A 19,076-nucleotide genomic window follows, 5' to 3' on the forward strand; every position below is an offset into this window, starting at 1 on the left:
CTTTAAAAAGAGGTACTGCTCCCAATACGAAAGACCAGTGGCATGAAAACTGAAGAAAGAAGAAGATATTTGGAGTTTGAATGAGAGCCAAATGTCTTGGTCAGAGTTCTTTTCTGATTTAGTTTCATTTTCCTGCATTTTTTTTCTGACCTTCAGGTTTGGCTTCCTCCTCGTATCTATTTTCAGATCTTAATATTCAGGATATATTTTAAAAATATTTCTACTCATTTTTAGTATTTTTTTAAATTCAATCATAATTAACATACAGAGTTCATCTGTTTCAGGTGTAAAATATAGTGATGCAACAAATATACACATTACTCAGTGTTCATCATGATAAATGTACTCTTAATCCCCTTTACCTATTTCACCCATCCCCCCACCACTTCCCCTCTGGTAACCATCAGTTTATTCTCTTAAGAGTTTGTTTTTTGGTCTCTTTTTTTTTTTTCCTCTTTGTTCATTTGTTTTGTTTCTTAAATTCCGGAAATGAGTGAAATCATATGTTGTTTCTCTCTGACTCTTATTTCACTTAGCATTGTACTATTAGATCCATCCACGTTGTTGCAAATGGCAAGATGGCAAGATTTCATTTTTTATGGCTGAGTAATACACACACACACACACACACACACACACACACACACATCTTCTCTATCCATCCATCTATGGATGGACACATGGGTTGCTTCCATATCTTGGCTATTGTACAAAATGCTGCAATAAACATAGGCGTGCATACATCTTTTCCAATTAGTGCTTTTGTTTTGTTTGGGCAAATAACCAAGAGTGGAATTACTGGATCATATGGTAATTCTATTTTTAATTTTTTAAGGAACATACATAGTGTTTTCCACAGTGGCTGCACCAGTTTGCATTCCCACCATCAGTGCACGAGGGGTCCTTTTTCTCCACATCCTTGCCAACACTTGTTATTTCTTGTGTTTTTTATTTTAGTCATTCTGACAGGTATGAGGTGATAGCTCACTGCGGTCTTGATTTGTCTTTCCCTGATGATTAGTGATGTTGAGCACCTTTTCATGTGTCTTATTTTTAATATTTTAAATATTAAAAAAATTTAAAGTGATATTAATATATAATAGTTAAAAGTATTTTTTTAAATATTTCTAGTTTCAGCTTTATTAGTAACTACCAAGGAAGGATAAAATCACATAAAATTAAGTTATTTTCCTAAAGGGATTTATAATATGGTTGAGAATATGAAGCTAATGAAAACAGATACCTCTAAACTGCCTATCCCCCAGCAGTGATTAATACAATGGGCAGTTAGGGAGAGATCATCAGCATGGTTGAGAAGGTTGGGATTAAGGAAGGTAAGCATCCAGAGAAGCAGGGAGTGTGGGGGGTTTCTTAGGCAGAAGAGTAAAAGTAGAACAGAAGAGATGGAGAAAAAAATGTATTTAAGATTTCAGATTCTTGCATGGTTGGAGCAAACCTGTTTAGCTAAGCCCAAATGGAGTATCTTCTCAATAAGCACACTCAGTCTGGAGAGGACAGTACCTTCTGCTCCACTAATCTTTTTCTCCCCCTCAACAAATTTGTTTCCTTATTTATAAAAATTAGGGTAATAGAGTTTAGCAAGAACAACTCATGAAAACACTGAATTAAATTCTAAATGTTACCTCCCTTATTAGCCATTAAATAAATAAAATAAAATGATTACATATGATTTAGATTGGAAGAGGGATTTATTTTTTCTAATATTGTGAAAGTTTACTCTTCACTTTGTCACTAACTTGCCATATGACTTTATTTACTGATCTTCAGTTATGTTATCAATAAAATGAGAGTATTGAATGACATGATTCTTAAGGTTCCTCTATGTCCTAAACTTCTAGGAGCCTATTGTACATCTCTCCAAATATTAGACAACCTAGTGTGATTTTTAAAGTTCTTAATGATTTGAAGGGATACATGCAACCCAATGTTTATAGCAGCATTACCAACAGTAGCCAATTATGGCAAGAGCCCAAATGTCCATCGACTGATGAATGGATAAAGATGTGATATATATATATATATATATATATATATGAATATTACCCAGCCATCAAAAAGAATGAAATCTTGCCATCTGCAACGATGTGGATGGAACTAGAGAGTATTATGCTAAGCGAAATAAGTCAGTCAGAGAAAAACAAATATCATGATTTCACTCATATGTGGAATTTAAGAAACAAAACAAATGAACATCAGAGGAAAAAAAGAAAAGCAAACCAAGAAACAGACTCTTTAACTATAGAGAACAAACTGAGAGTTGTTGGAGAGGAGGTGGGTGGGGAAATGGGTTAAATAGGTGATGGGGATTAAGGCTGGCACTTGTTGTGAAGAGTACTGGGTGCTGAATGTAAGTGATGAATCACTAAATTTCACACCAGAAACCAATACTGCACTGCATGTTAACTAACTTGACTTTAAATAAAAATTTGGAGGAAAAAAAAAAAGTTCTTGTATGAGATGTCAAATGATAGCTTTTGAAATAATACTTACATTTTGGCCCACTTATCTAGTTCTTCTTCCAGATATGTTTTAACCATTTTTGGTTGAAGGCCAAGAGAATTTCCCAAGAAATAGATGGCGTTTTCATCCTTATTCACTAAAGATAAATCAACTGAAACAGAAAGAAATGAAAAAAAATGCTTATTCAATTAATTAACCTTCTTCCATTTGGCATTGTTAATCCAGTGCAAATAATTAATATAATTAACTCCAATAAGGATACTAAATAACATAATTCTTCCCAAGGATAATAGCAAGTTTTCAGAAAAATAATCTTTTATATTTTAAAATATAATTTACATTTATAGAGACTTTTGTTGAGATCTCTCATTATTTATTGTGTTCCATGAGGAAATCTAAATTAGCAGCTATTCCCAGTCATAAATAGATGAAGGCAATAGAAAAAAGTTAAAAACAGAATTTTTATAGGAAGTGTATCATCAGCCCATCTAGTCATACCAGAAGGTTACCAGAGTCTAGGTACATACTAACCCTCTGCAGTAACTGGTGTTGTAAATAAGGCAAATAAAAAATATCTAAATGAGTATTTACATATCTGAAGTAGATATATTGGATTTATACATTTTTTCACTCTATATCTCTATACACATAATATATATGCAGGCAGATTGTTCTCTGTATTTATGTCTTAGTCAAATAAATCAGAATTTTAGTAGATTTGTCTGTCTTACAACTCTCCCTGGACAGTAACAAATGCAGTTTTATTAGCAAACCAATCCATGTTCAAAGACTAAACATGTTCGGTGCGTGTCAGCCCCATCAATGACCTAGCAGGAGGAGCCAATCACCCAGATCTCTGCTCCCATTGTCTTGTCTTGTTTTTTCATTGCTGATGCTTTTACAGACAAATACATAGCGGGCTGCTTATATTTAGAAAGTCATTTTGAAAGTGTGTTCAGTATGAGAGAAAAGCAGAACTGTAAACTCAATTATCTTGTCCCATGCCAGACAAAAGTATGGTTCCGCATCTCCTTTCACTACATTCCTCTTACTTGGTTATTTGTTTACAAAGTCTCAAAGCACATCAAATGGCATTATCTGAGAATTCAATCGGCAGTATGTAATGTGGCAGATTAGAGTATCCAGAAAATGTATTTTATAAAACCCCACAAGAATAAAGAGATAGTTTACCACTCTCCACCTTAGTCCCATTGGATCTGTATAACATGAAAGATAAGCAGAACTTTAAGCCTTGGCTTCTCTTATGCCAGAAAAATGATAACTAAGTTATTAAAAACTGATGTTCTTGGCAGTGATGGGGTGCAGGACTACACACACTACACTAAAATACGGCACCTTGGCATAGTGAATATTTTAAGCTGAGGGAATTTGAGAAACGGCATGTGCAAGAAGAACTTTCTGACCTTCCCCTAAGCAGGTCATGAAACCCTCATGTGAGAGGTGCCCTCCCTATACATATTCATCTCCAAGACACTGAGAGGAATGCAAGGAAATAGGCCTTACTGTTTCCCCTAGTTCACTACACTTAGCTCAGACCCTTTGTTACCTTGTCACATTTTCCCACAAACGCCCACTCTTCATCAAGCCTAGCATTAAAAATTCAAGTATGACTGCTTCTTTGGGTCTTCATTTCCTTTTGAAGTTTCCCCTCTCATGTAAAACTTGTGTTTAAAAAAAAAAAATTATGCTTTTATCTTGTTAATCTGTCTTTTGTTACAGGCCTTTGCCCTAGAACTTAGAAAGGGAGAGGAAAAAGACAGTCTGCCTTCCCTAGAGCAGCATAGTATGCTAACGGAAAATAAGGAAGAGGCCTCCAAGGATTGAAGGAAAAGCCGTGAACCAGGTTCTGAAACTGCTTTCCGTAAGACTGAGAGAATGAAAGAATGTATCCTCGACAACTGGCTCCACTGAAGATCCCAGGCAAACCAAAAGTGGCTTTGCGGGTGTGTTTGGGGACTAGATAATGGGAAGAAGAGGCTGCTGCCAGGGAAGCCACCTGCCCTCGAATGGCCATAGACGCTGGGGCAAGGGGGAGCAAGAGAGTTCATCTTCACCTCACAGACCTCTTTCTTGGATACCAAGAAGCCTCCAAAAATTTGCAGACCCCTAGGAAGAGTGAAGACAAATCTGCAAATAAGGGAACCAAGATTTTCCATCAAATATGGTAGGTGTCCAATTTGATTCCATTTTTTAAAAATGAAAAACTATACCATTTTTATACCTTCAGTGTGGGACTGCAAATTATACTCATTACCATATATTTTAATTGATGTCGCATGGCTCAAATTTGAACTAAGTATTTAAATAAGTACAGTAACCCACGCCATTAGGAGGTTATTAATGTCTTTTTAACTGCACCAAATAAAAGATTCTCCTTCTCCTAGTGATCTCTCATTCTTCTTAACTCTAAGAAACATTGGGAACTAGTTTATTTTACTGTTGGATTCTGTAGAATAAATTATGAATTCGCCTTATTTTTCTCACACCGCTGCCCTTCAAACAAGTTTTACTTAAGACACATTCATCTACCTGTGTAGTATCTCCTATAGGTCCCACACTTGTAGGTACCCCCCTCTCTCTCTCTCAGAATTGCCATAATGGTTTGTTTTCTTGGAGAAAAGGAGAATGAAGCAAGCAATATGAGAAGGACTATTAGGACCTAAGGTTGGAGAGAACCACTTCCCACCTTTATACATACATACTTATCAACTATGGCCCTCCCCCATTCCCTTGCCAGTAACCAACTATGACAAAGAGTAGCTATGATAGCTCAGGGAGGAGGGATGCTGTGGGGAGGACATATGGGACTCAAATGACAACCTTAAAGAGCCCTTGAGGATATTGAGAGGGCCCTCAGATAGCTGCTGTACAAAGACTACATCGCACACATAGATATTTATAATTATACAGTTCAAATTTGTTTTCCCTTCTCCCCTTCTTTCCTGTTTACTCCTTGCTGTTCATTGTAGCCCAGCATCTTTTTCCATATTTCATATATGTATGACAGGAATGGAAAATAAGTTGAACGTGGCATTCCCAAATTGTGATCAGCTTTTGGATCTTCTTCAATTACAGGATCTTTCTTTACTCCCTGAATTCTAGGAGTTATTCTGCATTTGTGCCAAGAGGACCCCATTGGTTAGGATACCCATTATTTGCTGGACCTTGGGGCCAGCCATGACTCATCCTGAAAATTGTCATGTCAAATTTTATTGATTGTTACATCAATTATTACTGATCATCATCTGCTGCTTCTTTATAGCTAAAGTCCAAGTCTAGAGTCTTCTGGAATATATCCATGACAATGGGTGGGCGCTAGATGAGAACATACTTCCTAGTCTTTCAGTGCCTGTGGCTTGACTATTATACATCTTGTGGATTCTGGTGTTAATATTTCATGTTCATGACCTTTCTGAAAACATTCATTGTCTTCCAAAATCTAGTCAAGATTGACATAAACCAGTCATCCTTTTTCTTCCGGGCATTCTCTGTCTCAAAAAAATTTTATTTATTTATTTGAGAGAGACAGAGAGCGCACATGAGAGAGCGCGCACAAGCAGGGGGAGGGGCAAAGGGAGAGGGAGAAGCAGACTCCCCACTAAGCAGGGCTCAATCCCAGGACCCCAGGATCATGACCTGAGCCGAAGGCGGACGCTTAACCAACTGAGCCACCCAGGTGCCCCAGAACATTCTCTGTCTTTTGACAACTTTTTTAAAGCACATTGAGGATTTGATGTTCTGCCAGTAGGAGTTGCCAATTTGCACATAGCTTTTGTGATTTCTCAATATTCTTCTTGGTTTTCTCTCTTATTTCAATGGCCTTTTCACAAGGGACATTAGGAACTTACTGTAATCTCTCCCTTTTCAAAATAAACTTCTGTTTTATTAACACATGTCATATTGGTGGGTCCCAAATTTTGGTTAAGTCATAATGCCTCAGGACTGTAAATAACTTTTTTTTTTTTTTCCAATTTTTCTTCTTTTAGTGTCTTTGTTTCTTTTTTTCAGGAAGATCTTCGCCCATTAGATTTGGCTCCATCCCATTTTAGGGATGAAAATGTAAGTAAAGTGTCTCAGTGTCTTCCTCTTGATCCATAGTGTCCTAGTCTACTACTCTGAGAAAATACTGAGAGGTGTTATGATTGAGGCACCCTTGATTGTGTCCAGACCAGACTATTTGCTACATCTGCTCATTTTGTCCCCTTATAGGCAGTACCCCTGAGCAGTGATCTTTTTCTAGTCAGGGTAAGGCAAGCTTTTTCCTTAAGAGCCAGAAAGTAAATATTTGTGGGCCATACAATCTGTTGCAATGACCCATTTCTGTCACTAAAGCATAAAAATAGCCATAAACAATATATAAACAAATAAAATGTGCCTGTATTCTCATAGAATGTTATTACAAAAACTGTTTTCTGATCCTGATCTTACGGTCATTCTCCAAATTCTAGCACAGATTGGGCATGTTGAAAGAGTGCATGAATTTCCTTTACAGTCAAGTCTCCATCTTCTATAAATACTCTTTGAGCTGGGAATATCTGCTTCCTGTTGAGACAGGGAAACTGAAGGGACCCCATTAAAAAAAGCCATTTTTTTCCCTTTGCTCCAGCTTCTGTTACTGCTAGGGCATGCACACCCACCCCACTCTACACATGCCTTGTAATGCAAATAGCGCAAGTCCTCCTTGTAAAGTTCAAAGAGATAATGCTATCTTTGGAGTTTTCCAGCACAATAGTTAACATCTAAGGAGTGACTGGGCGGGGTCGTCATAAATGTTCTCCCAGACCACTAACTCCAAACACCTTGACACCAAGACCCCTGGCTTCAGGGAATGAGTGACTTATGACGGACACCTGGACCCTGTCCTTGTTCTGACCATTTCTTGGATGTATAAAAGGACACATGCACCAGACCACAATCCCCAATAAAAACTCCAGCAAAAACAAGGCTCAGGCTCTTTTCCTTTCTGAGTCTCCGGTATGTGTCCTCCATCTCTCTCTCTATGTATCTTCAATAAACTCTCCTTTTACTTACTGTTGGCTCATGTTTGATTTCCATCCTGCCTTAAGTCAAGACCCTCCTGGCTAGTCCTGTGGGACCCCTTCTCAAGGTCCCCCAACCAACCTGCATGTATCACTGTTATAAATCCTTTGTACTAGCTTGCTAGGGCTTCTGTAACAAAATTCCAGAAATTGAGTGGTTAAACAATAGAAATATATTACCTCCACAGTGCTGGAGGCTAGAAATCCAAATCTAAGTGTTGGCAGTTTGTTCCATCTGAGGGCTATGAGGGAAGGGTGTGTCCTAGGTTTCTCTACTTGATGAGTCAATGCCTCTCTTCAGGTCCACGAATGACGCCTGTATATCTTTCCGCCTGTCTCTGAAGTTCCCCCTGTTATAATTCATATCGTATTAGGGCTCACCCTAATGACCTTAGTTAACCTTGAGTAAGGGACAGGTGGGGCTAGATAGGGAGAAATAGATAGGGGGCTATGTGATTAGGCTCACAGAAATCCCAAAAATGTGGATATGTGGGGAAACCAGAGGTAAGGGAACAAACTGGACCATCCTGCCCTAGGCCTGTGAGGTGGGTGTCTTTTTTTATGATAATCACCTGTGACCAACAAAGAATAACCAGACCCTACAAAGGAAGTAAGCCATTGAAGGTGTTATCACTAGTCCTTGCTCAATGGTGCTATCAAAAGAGATGTTAAAAGGATTTAAGTTAGCGGTCTATAAAAGACCAACCCTAAGGGCCCTCAAGGCAACCCTGTCAGGAACACTCTCACTCTTGAGAGCTTTTTCTGTATCTTCACTCAATAAACTTCTATAGCTTTATTCACTCTCCTTTGTCCGCGAGATTCCTTCTTGGACTCTGGACTCCATGAGACAAGAACCTAGCTCTCCTGCTTCAACCTGACTACATCTATAAAGATTTTATCTCCAAATAAAGTCACATTCTGTGGTACTAGGGGTTAGAACTTCAACATATTATCTTTTAGGAGACACAATTCAACCCACAACATCCTCCTTATAGGTACACTTGGTTAAAACAGGCCTCACCTCAAACGGGCATTAGGTCAACAGTTTAAGGGCCATTTGTCTGGAAGTCTCATTTCTTCACAAAGGTTGCTGTTGTAGAGCTCATGATTCTGAAAATCCACTTGATTGCTTCTGAGTAACATTTTACTGCATCAAAAATGTCCATCACTCGACCTTATTTTCTTACTCTTCGTTTATTTGTATGTTCCAAGACTAACCCAGGAATAGTTTCATTTTTGCTTCTTAAATATAAATCAAAATTTCAACACCACTTCAGATTTAAAGTTCATTCTCAGCTCAGGGCTGATCTAATTAAAAAAAAAAAATGCAGTTTGGAACAAAGGAATATGCCTATTGTAGGCCTTTTTTTTTTTTTCTTGTTCCTCACTGCTGCTGCCTTTCAGTCCCTCCAATGGAGTGAGGAAATAAATAACAGAGGCAGGAAAATACTAATCTGGCTTCGGTGTCTTTACATTATTAGTAGCTCTTTCCCTTAGAACATAGTTTTTGTGGGTCCTTTAGAAATTCTTCCTCACTGGAGTCCTCCAACCTCCAGTGGCCTTGAGTAGCTCATGCACACTCCAGCTGATAACTGATCCTACCCACTACCACTACCTCCCATCTCTTGACAAGGTATGTCAAGATTCTTTCTGCTGATGTTACCATAAATCAGCACGCAGTTTTCTCAGGTAGGGTCCTTTTGGAGTGATTTAAATTCTGCTACTTCTCAGTGGAGCTCACTTAACTGAAAAGAAACATGTCCCCTTAATATAGTAATTGATGGCATGCTAATGAAGCTATTTTAAATTTTTAGTTGTAACTATTTTAAAGTCTTGAGTAAAGCTGCCTTCCACAAATAAATATACCCAGTATGTCTGGAGCATCCAATTAATGTTATCAAAGTTGGCCAAATATTAATCCAATTGCAAATACATTGTTGGGTACCAGTACCAGCTGTTTTCTTTGAATGAGATAAACTATTATTTACTTTAAAATCATACATATGTAGGTATAATACTTGTTAAACTAGTTATGATAATCTACTCAGGAAATGATAATTTAAAACACAGATATATAAAAATATTCATGATCTTTATGTATTTTATTTGGATTTATGTACTAGTTTATCATGTTAGGAGCTTTACAAAAATACAGTGCCTAGGCTTGATTCAGAGACTCCAATTTAATTGGTCTGGTGTAGGGCCTGGACTTAGACATAGTTTTAAAATCTTTCCAAATAATTCCTTATATGGCCACATCTCAGAAGGCCTGACACCAGCCCCCTTATTAAAAACAAAACCAAACCTGAGATTTCTCAAGTTTAACTGAATTACTGAAGGTCACAGAAGATACCTTATTTTTAACTTAATATAGCAGCTGGTTATTATAATTTATAATTAATTAGACCATTTGAAGTATTTTAAGACTCAGGAATAAAATACATGTGAAATCATTCAAAAGCAAGGTTAGTAGAGTAATTATAAAGTAATTCTATTTTTTTCCTTATTATATAAGAGAACACCGAGAAGTAACCCTCTGGTTTGACAGAAAAACGAAGGTAAATTCCAAAGATTTTAAAAATGACTTGTTTATATAAAGAATGTTTTCTAAAGTAAGCTTTTTATTTTTAAATTTTTTGAATTTTTCTTTAAGCTTTTTTTTTTTTTTAGATTTTGATTTCTTAATGTTGAGAGAGACAGAGACAGCAGGAGCAAGGGGGAGGAGGCAGAGGGAGAGGGAGAGGCAGACTCCCTGCTGAGCAGGGAGCCCAATGAAGGACTCGATCCCAGGACCCACGAGATCACAACCTGAGCTGAAGGCAGATGCTTAACCGACTGAGCCACCCAGGTGCCCCTCTTCTTAAATATTTTATTTATTTATCTGAGAGAGAGAGCACACGCACACACAAGCAGGGGAGAGGGACAGAGACAAGCAGACTCCTCACCTCGCCAGGAGCCCAACCAGAGGCTGGATCCCAAGACCGTGAGATCATGACTTGAGCCGAAGATGCCTGACTGACTAAACCACCCAGGCACCCCTCTAAAATAAACTTTTTATAAAAAAGGGTTATATTTTGTTTATGAGGTGGCAGTATATAATGGTTTTGTTTATAAGGTGGCAGTGTATATCTTTGTTATGTATGCCACGGTTTTGTTTATAATGGCTTTATTTATAAGGTGGCAGTGTATATCTTTGTTACGTATGCCGTGGGGGTACTATATGCACAAAAACCAACATTAAATGGGGGTTCAATATGTGAAATAAGTCTAAATATTTCCTTTCAGGCGGTGCCTGGATGGCCCAGTTGGTTAAGTGGTTAATAAGCGTCTGCCTTAGGCTCGTCATGATCTCAGGGTCCTGGAATCCAGCCCCTCATCCAGCTCCCTTCTCAGTGGGGAGTCTGCTTCTCCCTCTGCTTCTCCCCCTGCTCATGCTCCCTCTCCCTCTCTCTCAAATAAATAAATTAATTAAATCTTTAAAAATACATACATACATATTTTCTTTCAGCATTGCAAATTCCTTTTTAGTTTGTTCTATATAATTTTAATGTTTGTTGTCAGATTATTATATTTTTATTCATTAGAATAAGACTAGTTTGCTAACATATTCTCCTCTAATTTTTTAAAAAAAATAAATTTCCTTCTTTTTAAATATAGTTAGTTTTAATTGATGTTTTTCTCTTGAACAAGAAAATTCCACATCCTGCCTGTTTCACTTAAGAAGTGGTTGAAATTTTAACATACTACTGTCCATCTGATAAATCTGAGCTAAGTTTTTTGCTTATTTATTTTAAACAAGAAATTTTGTTCTCAAATTTAAAGAAAAGAAAAAAGAAAGGAAAAAATTTTAGAAGACGCTCCTCAAAGATATACGATATATTTGTAGACTGGTGAATATGAAATTATTGCTGATTGTATTATAATCAGTAATGGGAAGTACAGAGATTCAAGCTGTGTTTGTTTCATTTGTGTTTTGATTATTTGGAACCCTGGTAATACTAATAAGATTATAAGCAGATAATATGAATTTATTAGATAAGAACTGTCTAATTGTAAAATTGTCTCAATCTAAATACTTGTGGTACCATTATGTTGGGTTTTGGTTGTTGTTATTCTTGTTGGCAATACTGAATTGAATCTTTGCAATTTGGAATACTGCTTAACTGGGATTGATGCTTAAGTCTAAAAATCTCTGAGACCATAGTCCTCTGAGGGACTAGGTCAAAATTTTATAAACAAACAGTCTCTTGGGTGGGTGGCTTCAGTGGGTCTTGATTGTGGCTCAGGTCATGCTATCAGGGTCTTGGGATCGAGCCCCACATTGGGCTCTGTGCTCAGTGTGGAGTCTGCTTGACATTCTCTCTCCCCCTCTCCCTCTGCCCCTCCCTCTATTTGCTCACAAGCTCCCTCTCTCTCTCTCTCTCAAATAAAGAAATAAATCTTTAAAAAAATAATACACAAATAATCTCCAGATGCAAACCAATGGGGGCAAGACTTACCACTTTTATTATATGACACACAGAGTACTGCATTTCAAAATTCCCAAGGACCAGTTCTGGTTCTGGTCATCAGAATGAAAAACTAGCTTGCTAACATAATCTTTTAAAAAAAAAAAAAAAAGCTTTAAAATAAATGTTCTTTCGGGACGCCTGGGTGGCTCAGTCGTTAAGCGTCTGCCTTCGGCTCAGGTCATGATCCCAAGGTCCTGGGATCGGGTCCCACATCGGGCTCCCTGCTCAGCGGGACGTCTGCTACTCCCTCTCCCTCTGCTGCTCCCCCTGCTTGTGCTCGCTCGCTCTCTCTGACAAATAAATTAAAAAAAAAAAAATCTTTAAATAAATAAATAAATAAATAAATAAATAAATGTTCTTTCTTTTAAGTATAGTTTAGATTTAATGTTTTTTCTTGAACCACAAAAAACAGTTCTTGCCTTCTATACTTTAGAGAAATCTAAGACACAATTTGACATAGAGAAGTACATTCTGACACACTGAATATAACTAAAATGCAGAGTAGCATTTTAGAATCTGAGAGCTTGAAAATAAATGATAATAAGTACACTGGGGAAGAAAACCAGAATTTGAAATACCACCAAACTGGCATTGAGTTTCTTATTTTCCTTCTACTTCTGAGGAATCGCTCAGGACTTGCTTTCAAAGAGCCAGAAACTCCAAGCTATGCAGTGTGAGCTCTAAGAACTCCAAGAGAAGCCCACTATCCCTATTTCTGGTCAGAGTTGCAGAGAGAATCTCTAAGGACCCGAGAGAGAGAGAGAGAGAGAAATCTTGTTGGTGTTTCCTTTTTTCTTTCATTTTTATGTTCTCTGTCATGGTCATCCCGAGTCAATCCTGGGACAGTGGTGGCAGTTATAGGGACAGTGGCTGCACAGGCACCCAAATCATGGAGACAGGAAACCCTTCTCTCTAATCAGAGGAGGCTCTAAGGATGTTGGATAACTCTAGTTGTTTTGTAAATTTCTCTGTCCTCTTGCTTCTGGGCACCGAAAGCAAGCATAGTCATAGGAAGTGCATTAAAAAAAAAAAGGATAAATTATTAAAGTCTCAGTTTTCTAGCCAGAGAAAAATGAAAATGGGCCCCTGGGAGGAGGATATTTTTAGGTCTATTGAGAGCTTAAAAAAATGATCATATGAAGTTGTACATGAACTTTTGAGCTCACACCTGCCTGAATGGATCTAACTGTAAACAGTATTACTAACAAAATTGTCAGAACTGAACCTAGATCCCAAACTGGTGATTTAGTGTCATATACACAGGACAGATCCAAGTAACACTGCAAAGACTTTGAAAATTGAATTAACATTTAGAAACACCATCCACAGAAGGGTGGCAGGAACTTGCAAACACCTTATCTGGGTAGGTTGCTTGCTAAAGCAAACCAAAGGAAACAAAAAATATCAACATTCTTGATAGGATTTAAAAAGACAAAAGACTTATAAGGTAATATCAAAATGTCTAGAATACAATCTAAATTTATTCAATATAAGAAGAACCAGAACAATCGCAACCTATCTTAATTGAAAAGAAAATCAATGGACATCAACCCCAAGACAACGCAGATATTAGAATGATCAGACAAAGACCATAGGTAGCTATTATAATTATAATCCAAGATGTAAGGAAAGACACTTTTGAAATGAGTAAAAAGATAGAAGGTTTCAGCAGAGAAGTAAAGTATTTTAAAAAGCAACTGAAACTTTAGAACTACAAAATACAATAAATGAAATTTTGAGAAATTCCAAAATGGACTTAGGAAAGACACCTGAGTAGATGAAGATGACAAATGAAAAGAGTCAATGAACTTATATTCGGATCAATAGAAATTACCCAATTTATACATCATAAAAAAAAAAAGAAATTTAAGAAAATGAACACTGTCTCAAGGATATGTAAGCCAACACCAAAAGGTATTATTAGGACATTGGAAGGAAAGGAAGAAAGAATGAGATGCAAAAAATGTTTTAGGAAATAATGGTTGGAAACTCCTTAAACCGGTCAAAAATTTAAACTTACACACTTAAAATTATCTCAGTGAACTCCAATGAGGATAAACTCAAATAAATGCATGCCCAAACACATTATAATCAAACTGCTGAGAATTAAAGACAAAGAAAAGTCTTTAAAGAAGCCAGAGAAAAACAGCCCTGTACCTACTGGGGACCAGTAATTCTAATGACTACAGTTTCTCATCAAATACCATGGAGGACAAAAAACAATGGAACAAAGTTTTTAAAAAGTGACTGAAAGAGGGGCACCTGGGTGGCTCAGTCAGTTAAGCAGTGGACTCTTGATTTTGGCTCAGGTCATGATCTCAGGGTTGTGAGATGGAGCCCTGTGTTGGGCTCTGGGCTGAGCGTGCAGCCTGCTTAAGATTCCCTTTCCCTCTGTACCTCCCCCCACCCCCACTCACACTGGCTTTCTTGCTTTCTCTCTTTATCTAAAAAAGAAAGAAAGAAAGAAAGAAAGAAACATGAAAGGAAGTTCTTTAGAGTGAAAAGAAATAATACTTGAGAGAAATCTGGACTTTAGGAATGAAGGAAGAACAACAGAAATAATAAATACCTAGGTAAATGTAAAAGACTATTTTTTCTTCTTTAATATCTTAAAATATATGTAATATGCAGTTTTAAATATTGAAAAGAAAAAAAATGATAACATTATCTGGTTAGGTTTTTAGTGTTTGTAAATATAATATATATTACAACTATGACATAAAAAAATATAATTATACACTGTTAAGTTTTTTACATCCTATTTGACATGATAAAATACTTCTAAATCAACTAAAAAGCTTTTACTATATATTTAATATATATTAATTATTAATTAACATATCATACATATTATGTAAACTTTATATGTATTTTTAATCTCTAGAGCAACTATTAAAGCAAACAAACAAAAATTACACAAAAGCGTTATAATCCAAAATTCAATATATAACTTAATGTGATACCAAAAAAATATCATATGATCAAAGCAAAGGCAAGAAAGGGGAAAAAGAAAAAAATGAAAAACTGACAAACAGAAAACAAATAATAAAATGGTAGATCTAAATGTAAACTTATCAATAATTATATTAAACATAAAGAGTCTGAAACATGCCAATTAAAATTCATTGCCAGAATGAATTAAAAAAAGAGACCCAACTATATTCTGTCTATAGGTAGACAGTCTATTTTTCAATTGCAATGATATAGGTAGGTTAAAAAATAAAAGGGTGTAAAAAGAAATGCAAGCAAACACTGATAAAAATGAACCTAGATCAGTATATTACTATCAGACAAAGTAGGCTGCAGAGAAAACAAATTACCAGGGATAAAGTAGAATAATGAAAATGTATCAACTCAAGAAGATGTAACAGTCTCAAATGTGAATGCATCCAACAAGGGAGTTATTTCTCCCTGTTAATGGTTTATTCAGTGAATAATGATTTCAGGTTTATTCAGTGAGTACTTAAAATATTTTTTGAATCTCTCCTCTTTTTTTCACCTCCAATGCATTTACTTGGATTTCTACAGTTCCTTTTGGATTTGTGCAAAAATATTTTAATCATTTCCTTAATTCTATTTTTGTCCTCTTCAGTATGATTCTACATTGTTGATGAAATGATATTAGTAACATTAATATACAATTTTGTTGTTCCAAGGTGAAATATTTTTCACAGCTACTGTATAAACGCAGCAGAAATCTCAAAATTATAGCAGTGAAAAAAAAAAACATATGCACACACACACACACACACAGATTTTCTAATTCTTCAGCAACTATGCTTTCTTTTGCTGTGTCTTTGCAAATGCTATTCTCTCTGAGGGGTAAGACCTCACTGGCCACCTCTACCCTAGGGTCTGCCTAGATGACTCCCACTCATACACAGAGAAATACAACAGTCCCTGCTTTCAGGGAGCAAAGAGTCTAATACAAAAGGAAAGACAAGATGACAAGTCCATGAAATTGCAGAGTACAAGTGCAATGAGATGTTCAATGTATCTACAAAATTAAACTTTTAACTAAGAAATTCTCTTATTTATTCTTCTTATAGAAATTAAATATATGTCATTATTAAAATCACATAGTCATAAATATACATCTTCTTAAAGCTGGATAAAGCCTTTATTTAACATGCTAGTTTCTCTTAAATAAAGGGTTCTAGTTTATGCCGAAAAGCGTACTTTCCCACATTTCATTCACTGATACCTCATACTTGTCATTAACTCCTGAGCCTAACAATAGTTGAACTGAAGAGGCTCTATTATATGACATGGAACCCCTGGAGACAAACTCAAGCATGGCAGTTTTCTATGTCCATTTTATCTAACAGGATAATATCACAGAGTCATAATATCAGAGTCATAGTAATAGTAGATCTTATTTGGATAGCATTCAATTTAACTTATTAAAAGTTGGCTGACGATTTACTCATCTTTCCTGGATATGTGATAGAACTGAAAGAGGGGAATATTTGGGTATGCAAGGAACAGTGATAAGAATACTGTTGAAATAACTCTCTAGGCCCAAGGTGGAGTGGCTTCTGCCTAGGATGGCGCATCAGCAAACTGAGACTTAGGTAAACCACTTTCCTACTCCTGCTAATGTTCTGCATGCCCAGAAAAGCACACTATACAGTCTGCCAATCCCTGAATGCCAAGGCAATGCTGAATTCTCTACTTATTTCCTTATTCCTTCTTGCCTCAAACAAGTTTGATTATGTGGCCCTAGCAAATCCGTTATTTTCTACTTTTCTCTTCTTCATTCTTTATTCTTTGTCCTATAAAAGCCTCCCACCCCATTTTGCAGTTCCCTGGACCAGAGGGAATGGAAATTGCCAGCTTTATGAAGTGATTAATAAAGTTTGTTATCAACTAAATTGTCTTCTTTAATCCTTTTTAAACAACTCTTTGTGTAAAAATACTCTCAAATACAATTTACTGGTAAGGACATTCTCTGATTTAATGATCTTCTTTATAGAGCAAAACAGAAGCAGGTTTGGTAGTTGACTGGCCACTTGGGGGTGGGGGTGGAAAAGGGGAGTAAAGACTCGGGTTTGTGATGATGGTCGTCAAACTATATACACTTACTGAATTGTGCACTTAAAATGCTAAATGATATAAGTCAGACAGAGAAAGACATATACTGTATGATACCACTTATATGTGGAATCAAATAAATGGATGAATGAATGAATGAATAAACTGAACTCACAGACACAGAGAACAGATTGGTGGTGGTTGCCTAAGGTGCCAGGTAGGAAGTAGGCAAAAGAGGTGAAAGCAGACAAAAGGTACAAACTCTCAGTTATAAGATAAATAGTCCTGGAGTCATCCTGTAGAGCATAAAGCAAAGTGGATTCTATGGTATGGTAAATCACGATGCAATAGAGTAATTTTTTTTTTTTTAAAGTAAGCTCTATGCCCAACGTGAGGCTTGAGCTCAAGACCCCAAGATCAAGAGTCACATGTTCTACCGACTGAGACAGCCAGGCACTGCTAGGATAACTTTTTAAAAAAGTAATAACATTGCAGGAGTCACAAAATTTGGAATCCATTTCTGGTTATATCGTCCAGCTACATGGACTGAGCAGACTCACTTAAAATTCCTTAGAGGGAACAAGTTGGTGATATACCTAAGACTTAAAAAATTAAAATCAATTAAAAAATAAAATACATAGAAACAATACATTTTACATATTAAGAGAAAATGAAAAGTTTTTAAGAAAAGCAAATGGCCAAGGAGCTTATAAAAACAAATTTCAAACAAGGAAAGAAAAATTTTTGATTGTCAAATGAGCAAAGATGTCAGTGAGACACTTGTTTATTTCTGGAAGAAATATAAATATAAATGGAAGGCAATTTGGTACTTTGATAGGTAGGTCATAAAGAAGGCAGAGGATCATAGCGGAAGAGAGGAAAAAATGAAACAAGGCAAACAAGGAGACAAACCATAAGAGACTCTTAATCTTAAGAAACAAACTGAGGGTTGCTGGAGTGGAGGGGGGTGGGGGGATGGGGTAACTGGGTGATGGACTTTGGGGAGGGTATGTGTTGTAATGAGCACTGGGGATAAGACTGATGAATCACAGACCTATACCCCTGAAACAAATAATACATTATATGTTAGTAAGAAAAAAATAAAATAAATAAAAATAAAAACAAAAACAACAACAAAAAAAACCACTTCGTCTTGTATCTCTGCCAAACCAATATATCTTATGGAACTATCCACTATCCTCTCAGACATTTAGGAACAAGGATATTCCAAACAGGAATAATTTCAAGAAATGTAGACAGGTCTTTTCCAATATTTATGTCTTGCATGTTCCTTCCTTTCTTCCTTCCTTTTTCTTTGTGCATGCCAAGTACGCATGTGTGTGTGTGTGTTATTTTGGGGGTATGGTCTTTAGAATAATGTTGAACATAAGTGCAATACCAGCTGAGTAAAAATAATTTTGACCCTTTTCTCTAGCAACATCTCAAAAACCGTCGAAGAGTAGGAAAAACTTATTTTGATAAAACTTTCTCTTAGAAATCCTGAGCAAACATTATATTTAATGGCAGAATACCAGAACCCCACAAGCTGTGCCTACAGCCTTTCCTTGAAATTTTTTAAGCCTATACTGGGAGTCATGATCCTTTCATTTGTTCAAAACTTGTTTATTTATGCTTTGTTTTTCATTATTCAGGGTTACTAAAGAACATTTGTTCTCAGTGTTATGCTAGTCTCTTAAATTAATTTGAGAGGCAGTATCATTTTTAGATGTTCTTGGAAGGTTTTAAGAGGGGAAGTACTAGTTTTTTGACGGATTCTTATTTGTCAAAAAAAAAGGGGGGGGGGAGGAAACTTGCACACTATCTGCCTCTGAGCCTAGTGAACCTTGTCCCCCAGGCTCATCTACACCTCTGTAATCATGAGGCTCACTTCTTCACTTCATTCTTTTCTCTGCTCAGGTGTCATCTCATCAGGATTTCCTTCCCAGATGGCCCTTGGTAAAAGAATGCTACTAGCACCCTGGCAGGCCAC

The 19,076-nt window shown here is 36.5% G+C and overlaps 1 protein-coding gene across 1 annotated transcript in view; it reads right to left on the reverse strand.

Annotated features, from left to right (window-relative positions):
* The window catches only part of KYNU (kynureninase), a 126,830-nt gene that overhangs the window by 81,085 nt on the left and 26,669 nt on the right, over positions 1-19,076 (reverse strand). The window contains exon 4 of the mRNA XM_032425404.1: positions 2,512-2,632. Within this exon, the coding sequence (XP_032281295.1) occupies positions 2,512-2,632 (121 nt within the window). The remainder of the gene's footprint in view (positions 1-2,511; positions 2,633-19,076) is intronic.

The sequence above is a fragment of the Phoca vitulina genome, unplaced genomic scaffold (assembly GCF_004348235.1).
Source record: "Phoca vitulina isolate PV1807 unplaced genomic scaffold, GSC_HSeal_1.0 scaffold1, whole genome shotgun sequence".
Classification (NCBI taxonomy): Eukaryota; Metazoa; Chordata; class Mammalia; order Carnivora; family Phocidae; genus Phoca; species Phoca vitulina.